At 49.6% G+C, this 14534-nt stretch overlaps 1 protein-coding gene and 1 long non-coding RNA gene across 6 annotated transcripts; both read left to right on the top strand.

The window, feature by feature from the left end:
* The first annotated feature begins 4 nt into the window (after window positions 1-4).
* On the top strand, window positions 5-2357 carry LOC134039484 (uncharacterized). Its single transcript, XR_009932784.1, has 2 exons — window positions 5-1601; window positions 1634-2357. It is a non-coding gene; the product is annotated as an uncharacterized LOC134039484 (long non-coding RNA).
* Window positions 2358-3901: 1544 nt separating this feature from the next.
* On the top strand, window positions 3902-14280 carry LOC134039937 (CUE domain-containing protein 1-like). 5 transcript variants are annotated; one of them, XM_062486143.1, is made up of 10 exons: window positions 3902-4164; window positions 7032-7981; window positions 8770-8900; window positions 9198-9324; window positions 9576-9795; window positions 10162-10251; window positions 11167-11260; window positions 11680-11732; window positions 11814-11883; window positions 13823-14280. In XM_062486143.1, coding segments are annotated over exons 2-10 (1119 nt in total). In that variant the 5' UTR covers window positions 3902-4164; window positions 7032-7648; the 3' UTR covers window positions 13824-14280. The 5 variants fall into 5 exon arrangements, with proteins under 5 accessions (XP_062342127.1, XP_062342125.1, XP_062342126.1 ...); XM_062486141.1 differs by having other exon boundaries at window positions 11167-11268; window positions 11682-11732; XM_062486142.1 differs by lacking the exon at window positions 13823-14280 and having other exon boundaries at window positions 11814-12003.
* Window positions 14281-14534: the final 254 nt, after the last annotated feature.

The following is a 14534-nucleotide window of genomic DNA, read 5'->3' as shown; positions in this document are numbered from 1 at the left end:
GACCTGGCAGAGAGTGTTTACTGAGGCACCAGGGGGGTGGGGGGCACCAGGGGGGTGAGCCTCCCTGGTGCCCCCCACGTCTCCAGCAGAGAACACAGCTAGAAGTTAGGTAGGTTTCGTCTTGTAATCTGAAGGACTTTGAACCTAGATGTAGTGAGTCTGATAAAGAGTGTTAAACTGTGACGCTAACATACAGATCTGGGGTCTGATGAACTAGAGGAGGTGTGTCCATGCCTCACCTGAAGCACCCGCAGCTGAGCTGGAGGAGGTGTGTCCATGCCTCACCTGAAGCACCCACAGCTCAGCAGCTGAGCTGGAGGAGGTGTGTCCATGCCTCACCTGAAGCACCCACAGCTCAGCAGCTGAGCTGGAGGAGGTGTGTCCATGCCTCACTTGAAGCACCCACAGCTCAGCAGCTGGGAGAAGACGACTGAAACGATGAACTAAGGCAATAAGTACAGAGCTGATTTTGATGTTCCTTTGGTTCTCTGGCAAAGCCGTTGGGTGTTCCTTATGATGTTTTTAACTATAGCCTGCTAATCAGTATTTAATGTTTTTAGGAGAAGAGTTCAACAAAAGGGACAGTTGCGTCCATTTGCATGGACGGTTATTTTCTTTTCTTTTTTTTCACGGTTGTATTACATTTGTTTTTATCAAATAGAAGGTATGCTCTTGAGGTACAGTGGCTAACTTGTATAGTTGTCATGGTAATGTATCTCACCATCAGCAGTTTATTTGTACCCTTGTTGAAGTGGATATCTGGACAGTGTCCCTTTTGACTGTTAAATATGTAGAATTCTTGTTTCTCTTGTTAGGGATGGCAGTGGTGCAGTCTTTTATTTGGTCATCAGTTGATGTTGTTTTTGTTTTAAACATTGAGAGATGAATGAGTCTTGCACTGAAATCCCTCATAACTGAACATCAGTATTACCACAGAACAAATCAAGTGTTAAACAGACAAACATAACAGGGCCATCTAGTGGCTCAACAATCCTAAAGTCCAGCAAGGATCACACACACACACACACACACACACACTATTATGTTGGTGATGGATTTTAGTTTTGTTAGCTATATTTTATATCCTTTTGTTTTTCTTATTATTTTGTCTGTGAGGACCCCCATAGTTTGGACTTTCCACTCAGGAACTCACTGTGAGGCCCGGTAAACGTGGTTTTCTTATTAATGGAGTTCATGTCTAACATGTAACTTGACCCTGGACTTTCCCATGTTACTTTGTAAATATTTAACTCACTATATACTTTTTTTTTCTCTAAAAGAAGTAGAACTCCAGAGACTAGGGATCCAAGAAATCTTCATTTTGTGAACGTAGCCGTCCATTTTAATAATAATGTTGTTTGTAACGGTTCACACATCTCCAGTATCGATCAAATACCAGGTCAGTCTGCCTGTGTCAGACTGTCAGTCTGCCTGTGTCAGACTGTGTCTGCCTGTGTCAGACTGTGTCTGCCTGTGTCAGACTGTCTGTCTGCCTGTGTCAGACTGTCAGTCTGCCTGTGTCAGACTGTCAGTCTGCCTGTGTCAGACTGTCAGTCTGCCTGTGTCAGACTGTCAGTCTGCCTGTGTCAGACTGAGGGCAGGTGGTGGGTTAACTGTGTCAGACTGAGGGCAGGTGGTGGGATAAGTGAACGATGTTGTGAGGAAGAAGAAAAACACTAATAAACTTTGATTGATGGATGCAGATAACGGGACTAGATGATGATGGTGGCATGCTGTCTTGACGAGGGCCGAGTAATTTAGACAGCCATGTAAACAGGCTCACTGAAACAGGACTACTAGCGTGTCCTGATTCCTCAAACAAGTTGACGATTGGGATGAGGTCTGTGGATGCCAGTTCACTCTGATAAAAAAAAAATGGAATCGGTTAATTTTATGAACAAACAGGATGCATGTTGTTAATCCCCTTGATTTATTTGTTTTCTTATGCATTTGACGCAATGCACTATGATTACCTATTGTTTGCCAAATTTAATACAAAAATTAAACGGGATTGTGAACATTTCTAACATTTCTTAATTTTAATGAAAAAAATAAACTGAATTGAAAATTCTTGGACCCCTGTTAAGGCAGTTGAATGTATATCTTTGTACAAAACAAGTTTAGTTCTGAGGATGTGGTAGTTACAGTAGACATGTGAAAGATAACCTTTTATAAATCTTTTGTATTAGAACATTAACGGTAATTTTGTATATATGAAGACTAGGCTTTCTGACTAGCAGAAAGGTTAAACATTCCTACATTTTTTTTAAATGTATGGTTGTCAAATTATTACGTAAACATGCGCAATGTTTTATGTGCCTTTTATTTGGGTTGTCTAAATAAAAGAAAACCGTTAAGTGTGTTTCAGTGTGAATTTGTTCCTGATCAGTTGAATGTGATGGCGTATTCAGCAGTGGCTATCCGGTGGAAAGGTGAGTGAGGTCATCCAAACTGGTACGATGGATATTGAAGTTGCTTGTTATATATTCTAATAAGTAAAATATAATTAATTCTAAACTGAATAAAGTATGTTTGTTTTTCTCACAAAATGTACGTAGTCACGCACAAATTCAACAACCGAGAGTTAAAGCTGCGGCCGAGCGCCTGGCACTCTCATACGGTTGTACTTTTGTCAACCTTTAAAAACTTTGTTTAAATTGTTTTCAAATTTCATGTCATTATCACCAAAAAAAAAGCTGCAGTATTTACAGGCTGCAAACTGAAAGGCTGCAGTAGTGAATATTTGTTCTACCTTTCGAGAGAGAAAAACGTTTCGAAACTTTTTGTTTATAGGGTTAGGGTTATAAAAAAAAATATTTCACAGGCTGCAGGACTGAAAGGCGGCAGAACTGAGAGGCTGCAGTACTGAGGCTGCAGGACTGAAAGGCTGCAGATCTGAAAGGCTGCATTATAGAGACTGTAGTAGTGAAAGGCTGCAGTACGTAGAGGCTGCAGTACTTAGAGGCTGCAGAACTGAAAGGCTGCAGTACTTAGAGGCTGCAGTACTAAGAGGCTGCAGAACTGAGGCTGCAGGACTGAAAAGCTGCAGTAGTGAAAATGTTTTCTTTCTTTTCTTAAAGAAAATAAATTCTCTTTTTTGAAACGTACATTTCTTTCGAAAAACAAAACAAACACACGACACATAACATGAGTCACGACACATGTTATTTGTGCGCGAGTAGGCCTACTTATATTTTGCGAGAGATGAATGAATATGCGTGTGAAATAATCTACACGCTCGCGGCTTTTGACACGAATAGGACGCCATGTTCGTGCTCTCCAGGACTTCCAGTTTTAGCAGCCTGCTGTTCCTGTTTTCTCCGCTAGAGAGCGCCCTGCTCTCAGCCTAATTTTGGCCAGCAGCTCCAGAGTATCTCGCTAGAACCAACCTTCTCTGAGACGCACCCACAGGACATCTGTTTTAAAAAACACTCTGGTAAAGCATATTGTAAATGTGAAACTGGGGGACGACCCGCTTTCTGTACCATCATGTTAAAAGGATGCATTAGTGAGCTTCTTTTGTCAGTGCTGGGGACAGAGGAGTCTCCATAAATTTGAGATATTTTCCCATTGAGAGGATAGATTATATTAACGTAACTCTAACGAATAGATGGGATGATTGTAGCGGAAAGTTCTCCAAAAAGGTGTCAACCCTTTCTTTCCAGGGGACGTTAGTGGAGCGACACCAGCTGTACGGGGTGAACCATCTTCGACGGGAGCCAACCGACACAGAGCACCTCACTGACTGAGACGAGACTATCGGTAACGTAGATGACAGGACCTCGGGGCAGCTGAAACCGTTCAGGGAAACTCGGATTTCAAACGGTACACGGAGATTGCAAGACAGTTTGTGAGATGTCCAACATTATGTTTTGTGGGGGGGGGGGGGGGGACGGAGCGGTGCGGTGTCCTGGCTCCCGCTGCCGGTAGAGCTCGAGCTAGCTCAAGCGTCTCAGTTGTTTTTAGCCGCACGGTGCTCGCGCTTCACCTGCTAACCTATTTAGCTCTAGCTAGCTAACCTTAATGATAAAGACTGTGTAACCTAGATATACTGTCTTTGAAATTACCGAAGATATAGTGATTTAAATATCAGATAGCCACAGTTTGAAAGAGAGGAGAGGTTCGCCAGCCTACTGTAAAATGACCTGGGATGACACAGGAGAGGTGGGTTGACTAGTCTTCTAACTAGCTAACCAGCCACCGACAGAGAGTCTAGCTAGGTTACTGTGGCAAGAGGATGTTTGAGGTCAGATATGAAAGTGGAGCACCTTGCACGGGCATAATGCTGCTTTCACAACGGCCCTGACTGTGCGTGTTATAGATCTACTTAGTTGTCCATCTCTGTTACGAGTAAGTCCGGGAAAGTTAATACCGAATACTCGGTTCTTGGCTACAACAACTGCCTTGATTCAAATGCAGTGCAGTTACTGGACGTGGAACTGAGCCGTGCAGTATTTATCACCACCCTGTCATCTTGCGGGTTGTAATTTTTGTGATTAATGCACATAATCTGCCTCGGTGTTTGTGGGTGAGCAAGAGAAAGACCAGAATATATATTGATAACTTATCTGCATGTGGCGATGAAGCAGTCAAGTATAGCAAACCACGTTTTTCATATCGTCACATGCAATGTGTTTAAAAAGAGAATAGCGAGATGATTACATCAACAATTTAATATATAACTGACACACTGTCCCCACATCTCAAGTGTCACATCTCAACTATTCACTGGGCGGTGTGCTCAGGGGAGTTGAGGAAGTTTCCTCTGAGGAGCTTGGCGGGAATGAGTTATGGAGCTGTTGTTGTGAAGGGTGTGACTGCGGGGATAGACTCGCTGTCCCTACTGCCTTCCTGCGGCCAGGAGAGATAAGAGACTCTCTCTGTCTCCTCAGTTTGTATATCTCTGTCTCCCTGTTGGCAGCTGGAGTGTAAATCTGTTGTTTAACAGTAAGGGGAGTTCTGTGTCTAATCTGTCACTGCACAGCTGCAGATAGGAGGCATGTTTGTGTGGAGGAAGTTTCACAGACCCAAGATTGGAACAAAAACAAACCCAAGATACATACATACATTCACATTACAGATGTTTACCTGGTGAATGTCAGCTTGTTTGATGTTAACCTGGTGAATGTCAGCTTGTTTGATGTTTACCTGTTGAATGTCAGCTTGTTTTTCCTTCCTGTAATATTCTCCCAAAAGCTTAGCTGTAAGACATAGACAGTAGATATAGTCGTTGCCCACCTGTTCTTGTGTTAGAGGATAGTTGCTGTAGTGGTTGTTCAGGATTACCTTACCTGACCGACACAAACTAACACGCCAGGCTGTTTGTTGTGTGGGCCGGTTGCCATGGATATGAGGAGGATGATAACTGTTGGTCCAGGGGAGAGTCGGGTTAGGGTTAGGGCATCCATAGTAATGAGGTTAGGGTTAGGGCATCCACAGTGATGAGGTTAGGGTTAGGGCATCCACAGTAATAAGGTTAGGGTTAGGGCATCCACAGTAATGAGGTTAGGGTTAGGGCATCCACAGTAATGAGGTTAGGGTTAGGGCATCCACAGTAATGAGGTTAGGGTTAGGGCATCCACAGTAATGAGGTTAGGGTTAGGGCATCCACAGTAATGAGGTTAGGGTTAGGGCATCCACAGTAATGAGGTTAGGGTTAGGGCATCCACAGTAATGAGGTTAGGGTTAGGGCATCCACAGTAATGAGGTTAGGGTTAGGGCATCCACAGTAATGAGGTTAGGGTTAGGGCATCCACAGTAATGAGGTTGCAACATCCACCCCTGTAGCCAGCACTGCTGCCTCCTGACTCTGCTGCCCCCTGTAGCCAACACTGCTGCCTCCTGACTCTGCTGCCCCCTGTAGCCAGCACTGCTGCCTCCTGACTGCTGCCTCCTGTAGCCAGCACTGCTGCCTCCTGACTCTGCTGCCTCCTGTAGCCAGCACTGCTGCCTCCTGACTCTGCTGCCCCCTGTAGCCAGCACTGCTGCCTCCTGACTCTGCTGCCTCCTGTAGCCAGCACTGCTGCCTCCTGACTCTGCTGCCTCCTGTAGCCAACACTGCTGCCTCCTGACTCTGCTGCATCAGGCGCAGGCTGGAGAGGTACCACCTGCCTCCCTCCCCCAGACCTGAGCCTGAGGCAGGGTGTGTGATGTGAAGCAGGGTGTGTGATGTGAGGCAGGGTGTGTGATGTGAGGCAGGGTGTGTGATGTGAGGCAGGGTGTGGGATGTGAGGCAGGGTGTGGGATGTGAGGCAGGGTGTTGGATGTGAGGCAGGGTGTGTGATGTGAGGCAGGGTGAGTGATGTGAGGCAGGGTGAGTGATGTGAGGCAGGGTGTGTGATGTGAGGCAGGGTGTGTGATGTGAGGCAGGGTGTGTGATGTGAGGCAGGCCTGGCCAGGGAGGTGGATTATCAGCTCCTCTAACCTACTTACGAGGTACATGTGGAGGCCTCGGGGGGGTCACGCTACAGCTGTCGGCGGGCGTTGCCCCCAGCCCCTCCTCTCCTGGCCGTCTGACACCCAGGGCAGAACGGACGTCACAGCGTTGCCAAGGGAACGTGGACGCCCAGGGTGACGGGGTGTTGCAATGGTCTGGCCGACCAGAAGTAACATGATTAGACAGCTGCCCTGCTTGGCAAGGGTAGCACACCTGTGTGTGTGTGTGTGTGTGTGTGTGTGTGTGTGTGTGTCCTTGGGCGAGGCACTTCACCCTACTTGCCTCGGGGGGAATGTCCCTGTACTTACTGTAAGTCGCTCTGGATAAGAGCCTCTGCTAAATGACTAAATGTAAATGTGTGTGTGTGTGTGTGTGTGTGGGAAGGGTAGCACACCGCTGTGTGTGTGTGTGTGTGTGTGTGTTTGATGAAAAATGCAGTGTTTTTCTGTGACTAATTGTCTAAATTGTTTTTTTCTTCTCTGTCTGTAAAACAAGGCCTGTCTACAAAGGCACAAAATCTTGCTTTCTGAATGAACTCAGTTTGTCCCCTTAGTCATTGTGATGCTAATCAGCCATGACCTCTCTCCCTGTGTAGGAGTTGACAGCGTGGGCGAGGTGTGCTGCTGTGCTGCTAGACTGCTGTGGTCTGCTCCACCTGGAGCAGCAGCTCTGTCCTCCTGCCTCCCTCTGCCTCGGTCCCCCTGCCTCCCTCTGCCTCGGTCCCCCTGCCTCCGTCTCTGCCTCTGTCCCCCTGCCTCCATCTCTGCCTCTGTCCCCCTGCCTCCGTCTCTGCCTCGGTCCCCCTGCCTCCGTCTCTGCCTCCGTCTCAGCGTTGGATGCAGCAGGGACACGCAGCAGAGCAGCAGAGGTCAGGAGAAAAGGAGGAGAGTCGGATGATGTGGGGTGTCCAGGTGTCTGTCTGTGAGCGAGCTGCCATGAGGCGGGGATAATAGACCAAGGGCCCACAGGGACCAGGGACCCACAGGGACCCACAGGGGCCCACAGGGACCACCAGGGACCCACAGGGACCACCAGGGACCCACAGGGACCACCAGGGACCCACAGGGACCCACAGGGACCAGGGGGATCTGAGGCGCGGGGAGCAGCAGGCGTCAGCCAGGCCAGGCGTCTCCAGACCCGCCAGGCAAGATTTCTCGTGTGGTGCTGCCGGGCCGGAGGAGGGGCGCGGTGAGGAGGCTAGAGGCTCTCTGGATGATGACCAGCCTGTTCCGTCGCAGCAGCGCCGGCGGAGGCGGTCACCACGACGACGTGGACCACGGTGGAGACGGGTCCTCTCCCGGCGAGCTCAACAACAGCCGCCCCGGGCGCCAGGTGAGGCCTCTGGAGTTCAGACAGGCCATGGAGGACTTCCACTCTATGTTCCCCAGCATGGAGCCAGAGGTGATCGAGTGCGTGCTGCGGGCCAACCACGGGGCGGTGGACGCCACCATCGACCGTCTGCTGCAGATGAGCCTGGACGGACACGACTCAGACGACAGCTCCGACTCAGACGACAGCATCCCTCCTGAGGTCAGTCTCCCTGAGGTCAGTCTCCCTGCCCCCAGGGGGGTCGCAGGTCACTCGGGTGTGTTGTACTGAGCGCTGTGTTCCAGCCTGGTGATGTCAGTCTGGACCGGTCTAGGATCTCTCCTCTCCCTCCTCTGTGGTCACTGAGCAGTGATGTCACTGTGCTCAGTGACATCACTGAGCAGAGAGTAAATCTAGAACCAAGCCAAATAACTTATATGTTCTTCTATACTCTTTGGCCAAGCTACCACCGCTGAGTGTGATTAGATTACTGCAGCTCTTTCAGTTGCAGACATATCTGCAGTTTTTATTACTCTCTGCCTGGCGTGATTCCCTCCTTCACTCTAACCACCACCGAGGGGAAGAGAAACAGGTTTTCATATAAAATATGGATGAACCTAATGCCTGATGGTGGATTGCACTCTGGCTCACCTGCAAAGCTTTTAGTTGGCAAGTCTCAGCGATCCTGTCCACCCGTTTCTACACGATGACAAGCTAACTGCTTGAGGTGGAAGCAACACTTCAGATACTGAAACCCTGATTGCAGAACACATTTCAAATGTTGACACTTTTCATTTGGACTGAAAACCCAGTCCTGCATGCTGTCTCTGCTGGATGGGTTAGTTAGGCTCCCTGATACAGCTCATGTCCTATGCTGTGTGAAGTACCCACAGTTAACCCGTCAGATGTGCTCTGCATGGTGAGGTTGGCATCTCTGTGACATTTAATGTGGGGTCAGGATCTCTGATGACCTTTAACCCCTGTGATGTGGGGTCAGGATCTCTGATGACCTTTAACCCCTGCAGGTGCTGGAGCAGACCCTGGAGCCAGACAGCTCAGACGAGGAGCCCCCCCCAGTGTACTCCCCCCCCTCCTACGACATGCACATCTACGACAGGAAGTACCCTGACCACTTCCTGCCAGCCCCACCACCCAGGCAGGAGGGGGAGGGGCTTGACCTTAAAGGAGCAAGACTAAATCCTATAGATATATTCACACTGTACTTATATCATATATAAATGAATGTGTCAAGATATGAGCTGAGTGCATGGTGCTGTAGGAGTCCCAGGTTAGATGCAAGGGGCTTGAGGCTGTCTGGGGGGGGTGAGATGTGAATGCTGTGAGGCTGACGGCTCCTGAGGCTGTCAGTGCTCCCCCTGCTGGCTGAGGTGTGCTACTGCAGCCATATCTCCTCCCAGGCTGTGTGGACTGACTCTGTCTCTCCCTGCCTCAGGTTTGACGCCCAGCCCCCGCCCAGTCAACGGCCGGTTGGCAACTACAGGAACTGGAACCCACCGTTGCTAGGCAACCTCCCTGACAACTTCCTGCGTATCCTGCCACAGCAGCAGGACAGCCTGCCAGTAGGTGCATTATGGGCCGGGTCCTGGAGGTCTCTCATGACTCAGCACTCCTCACCCCTAACTTCTGACACAACCCACAGACTAGATTTATGTTTCCTCATTGAAGGAGTTACTGCTGTCTTAATGATGTTTATTCATGCCAGATACAGTTTCTGTCCATGCAGGTCAGTGATGTTCCTTCTGATCTTGTACTGAAGGGCACTGAGTTAGTGTCTGACCTCCCCTCTCCTTCCTCCCCTCCCCCACTTCAGTGCTCCCAGAGCAGTCTGACCCAGCCTTCCTCCTCGTCTTCGTTGTCCTCGTTGTCGTCGGTGACGCAGGCGGGCGAGCCGGGGGTCTCCATGGAGACGGAGCAGGAGAGGAAGCTGCGGTGGTACCTGGAGGACGAGCGTGTCGCCCTGTTCCTGCAGAACCATGAGTTCATGAGGGAGCTGCAGCACAACCGAGACTTCCTCGTCGCTCTGGAGAGAGGTACTCTCTCTCACACACACACACAACCGAGACTTCCTCATCGCTCTGGAGAGAGGTACTCTGTTTCTCACACACACACACTCACATACACACACAACCGAGACTTCCTCATCGCTCTGGAGAGAGGTACTCTCTCTCACACACACTCACACACACACAACCGAGACTTCCTCATCGCTCTGGAGAGAGGTACTCTCTCTCACACACACACACAACCGAGACTTCCTCATCGCTCTGGAGAGAGGTACTCTCTCTCACACACACACACAACTGAGATTTCCTCGGGCTAGGTCTGACTTTAGACACACAACGTTTCTTTTCTGGGTTGTGGTGTGTGTGTGTGTGTTAACCCTGTTCTTGCTCCAGGAGATGATCGTGGGTCTGGCTCAGTCGAAGCCTGCACCCCAGCCTCAGACGAGGCCCTGTTCAGTGACAAGCTCAAGCACATGGGCAAATGTGAGACCCTCTCTCTCTCGATGTTCTAAACTCTAATAGCAGGGTAGCAGCATAGAAGGATAGCAGGGTAGCACCGTAGCAGAGTAGAAGGGTAGCAGCGTAGAAGGGTAGCAGCGTAGCACCGTAGCAGCGTAGAAGGGTAGCAGCGTAGCACCGTAGCAGCGTAGAAGGGTAGCAGCGTAGAAGGGTAGCAGCGTAGAAGGGTAGCAGCGTAGCACCGTAGCAGCGTAGAAGGGTAGCAGCGTAGCACCGTAGCAGGGTAGTAGGCTAGCAGGGTAGCACCGTAGCAGGGTAGCAGGGTAGCACCGTAGCAGGGTAGCAGCGTAGCAGGGTAGCACCGTAGCAGGGTAGCAGCGTAGCACCGTAGCAGCGTAGCAGGGTAGCAGCGTAGAACCGTAGCAGGGTAGTAGCGTAGCAGGGTAGCAGCGTAGCAGGGTAGTAGCGTAGCAGGGTAGTAGCGTAGCAGCGTAGCAGGGTAGTAGCGTAGCAGGGTAGTAGCGTAGCAGCGTAGTAGCGTAGCAGGGTAGCAGCGTAGCAGCGTAGCAGCGTAGCAGGGTAGCAGGGTAGCAGCGTAGCAGGGTAGCAGGGTAGCAGCGTAGCAGGGTAGCAGCGTAGCAGGGTAGCAGGGTAGCAGCGTAGCAGGGTAGCAGGGTAGCAGGGTAGCAGCGTAGCAGGGTAGCAGCGTAGCAGGGTAGCAGCGTAGCAGGGTAGCAGCGTAGCATCGTAGCAGCGTAGCAGGGTAGCAGCGTAGCAGGGTAGCAGCGTAGCAGGGTAGCAGCGTAGCAGGGTAGCAGCGTAGCAGGGTAGCAGCGTAGCAGGGTAGCAGCGTAGCAGGGTAGCAGCGTAGCAGGGTAGTAGCGTAGCAGGGTAGCAGCGTAGCAGGGTAGTAGCGTCTGACCTCCTGATGCTCCACAGCCACCAGGAGGAGGGTCCTGGAGCTGGTCAGAGCCTTCTCAGAGAAGACCCGCAAGAGGAAAGCCAAGAGGAGAGATCTGATGCCGCAGCGTCCGTATCCTCCTGGGTGCAGCTCGGTGGTTAGAGAACGTGACTGCGGATCTAGAGATTGCAGGTTTAAATCTTCCTCTGTGCGTCACTGGTTGACCGCTAAATGAATACATTAATAGTATGTTATTTAACACATGGTACAGTTAATGGGGTTCATCAGGGCTTTGACTGCACAGCTATCTGCAGCCTTTCTCAACCCTGGTCCCCAGACCCTATGCCCTGCATGTTCTAGATGTTTCCCTGCTCCAACACACCTGGTTCAGATGAACAGGTTGTTATCAAGCTCAGCAAAAGCCTGTTGACGACCCATCCATCTGAACTAGTGTGTGCTGGAGCAGGGAAACACTGGAACATGCAGGGCAGGGGTCTGAGGACCAGGGCCAAGAGAGACAGACACAGTCAGATCTTTAACACCCTGTCCAGACTGGGCACCTCCACTGCCAACCTCCTGGCTGATGAGGAGGGGCCGCTGAACGGTAAGTATCCATGTGGTCGTGTGGGTGATGCTGATGACCACTGCGGTCCATTGGGACTTGACGCTGCGTATTGTTGTTTAGGAGACAACAGCAAGATCCGGAGGCCGGCCACACAGGAAGAGGAGGTGCCCCAGCAGGAAGTGTTGTCATGGTGAGTGCAATGCAGGAACAGATAGATAGTAACAGTATGTCAACCGGCATTCATTTTAACTACAGCATCTCTCTTCCAGATGTGACTTCTAGTAGTGTCTGACCTGGCCTTCCCTCCTATGTCCTGGTCTTTATTCTGGTCCTGGTTCTGGTCTTGGTCTTGGTTCTGATCCTGGTCCTGGTTCTGGTCTTGGTCTTGGTCTTGGTCTTGGTTCTGATCCTGGTCCTGGTCCTGGTCCTGGTCTTGGTCTTGGTCTTGGTTCTGATCCTGGTCCTGGTCCTGGTCTTGGTCCTGGTCTTGGTCTTGGTCTTGGTCTTGGTTCTGATCTTGGTCTTGGTCTTGGTCTTGGTCTTGGTCCTGGTCCTGGTCTTGGTCTTGGTTCTGATCCTGGTCTTGGTCTTGGTCCTGGTCTTGGTCTTGGTCTATCAGTCCGACCACATCTGCTCCTTTACTCTAGGCTGTTAGATTCAGTAACACCTAATGAAGATTTAATCTCATAACTAGTTTGTTTTTGTACCTTCAACCTTCAGATTCCTCTGGAAGAGCAGTGGACGGATCATTTATTTAGAAACTGAATCTTCACGCTCTTCTCCTTTGAACTCTTGAGGAAGTCCCAGTGAATGTCTCTAACTCTTGAGGAAGTCCCAGTGAATGTCTCTTGCAGATTCTCTTGGAGGCCAGATTCTCTGTTTGTATAATTGTCAGTTATTGCCGATGTATCAGTGCGCCTTGAGACAGGGTTCTTGCTGTTCTCGTTGATGCACAGCAGAAAGGTTCACTGCTGTTCTGTATAAAACACAGCTGCGTGCCACAGAGTTTTTCTTGGCCTGTTTATGTCTTTCCCAGACTTTTATACCAACACTTCCTAATGCTGTATAATGCAGATGTAGCTATATTTAGAATGTACAATCTGCAATTGTATGTAGCCAGTCTATTTATTGAAATGGTTTGAAAGACTTCTGTTGTCGGCAGGATATGATTTGTAGTTAGCAAGACAATACTCACTGCTCAGGGGATCTGTTCTCTCTTCTTATATTTCCCTTCTCTTTTCACATCTGAAATGTTCTATTGTCTCTTTCAACACTTTGTGTTGGTTGTCTTCAAAGCTATGTGTTGTTGATGTTCCAGTCATGAATCATGCATCTCTACACTCGCATCTCATCACAGGAGAGAGGGGAGGGAGAGAGAGAGAGGGAAGGAGAGGGGATGGAGAGGGGTGGAGGGAGAGAGGCGAGAGAGAGTGTAGCGAGGGAGAGAGAGTGTAGCGAGGGAGAGAGAGTGTAGCGAGCGAGGGAGAGTGTAGCGAGCGAGGGGAGGGAGAGAGGGGAGGGAGAGAGAGAGGGGAGCGAGTGAGGGGAGGGACAGAGAGGGTAGCGAGCGAGGGAGAGAGAGCGAGGGGAGGGAGAGAGGGGAGGGAGAGAGAGGGTAGCGAGCGAGGGGAGGGAGAGAGAGGGTAGCGAGCGAGGGGAGGGAGAGGGTAGCGAGCGAAGGGAGAGAGAGGGTAGCGAGCGAGGGAGAGAGAGTGTAGCAAGCGAGGGGAGGGAGAGAGAGGGTAGCGAGCAAGGGGAGGGAGAGAGGCGAGGGAGAGAGAGGGTAGCGAGGGAGGGAGAGAGGGGAGGGAGAGAGAGGATAGCGAGCGAGGGGAGGGAGAGAGGGAGGTCAGAGACCTGTTCTTGTCCAGGTGGTAAGACAGAGAGGGGATCTTCTCAGCTTCCTGCTATAGGACCATGTTATCTGTGTTCTGCTGAACACCAGACAGTAGAGTGTGATGTGAGGCAAGGTTGGTGTATAGAAGTGTAAAACTACTGTATTACCATGTCGGCATGGTAACAGGGACGCTGGTTTAATGGATCATACAGGTTTTCTGGCTCATGCTTTTTCATTCCGTGTGGAAATGGAGAAAGGTAACTGTTCTCCTTCCTGTTCTCCTTCACCACAGATAAATCAGACCCCAGTAAAACCCTGTATGCAGACACCAAGTGTGGACCTGAGGAAGCCTTCTCACGGCAGAGTGGAGCCATCTAGGAGAACTGTGGACGCTCGTCTCACAAGAGTTCAGCAGCACCTAGAAATAGGAACAAACATCAGCTCATTTGTGAAACTCGTACATGAACCATTTTACTCAGCATTTATAAACCAAATGTTCTGCAAATGATGCTCAAGTTAAAACAAAATGATCTAGCTTAAACTTTTTTTTTTTATTAATTCCAAAATGTATTTTTAGGTGATTGGTTTGTTGCTCTATTGCTGTAGACTTGAAAATATCTTATAACTCAGATCAATCCAAAACAAATAAAAGTGATTATTGATTGTAATATTTTGAGAATAATCTTATGTAAATCTTTTCTTTAACAGCTTTGATTTTCCATTTGAATAATAAAATAATGTTGTACCCTGTGGTGTAGTGATTTATGAGGCGATACAGTTTAAAAACCCATACATATTTGATGTCCTTGGGCTTCGACATTCATTCCGTGTTTCTGATTATTTTCTAGTGGTAAATGGACTGCACTTTTAAAGCCTGTTTCTACTTTAACGGTTCTCCAAGCACCTTAAATATTTGCCTTTTACCCCCCCCCCCCCCACACACACTCACACACACACTCACACACACACACACTCACACACACACACTCACACACACACAGCCA

Source organism: Osmerus eperlanus, chromosome 19, assembly GCF_963692335.1.
Source record: "Osmerus eperlanus chromosome 19, fOsmEpe2.1, whole genome shotgun sequence".
NCBI classification, from domain to species: Eukaryota; Metazoa; Chordata; class Actinopteri; order Osmeriformes; family Osmeridae; genus Osmerus; species Osmerus eperlanus.
Note: the sequence above shows the minus strand (reverse complement) of the source record. Positions and strands in the feature narration are given on the sequence as shown.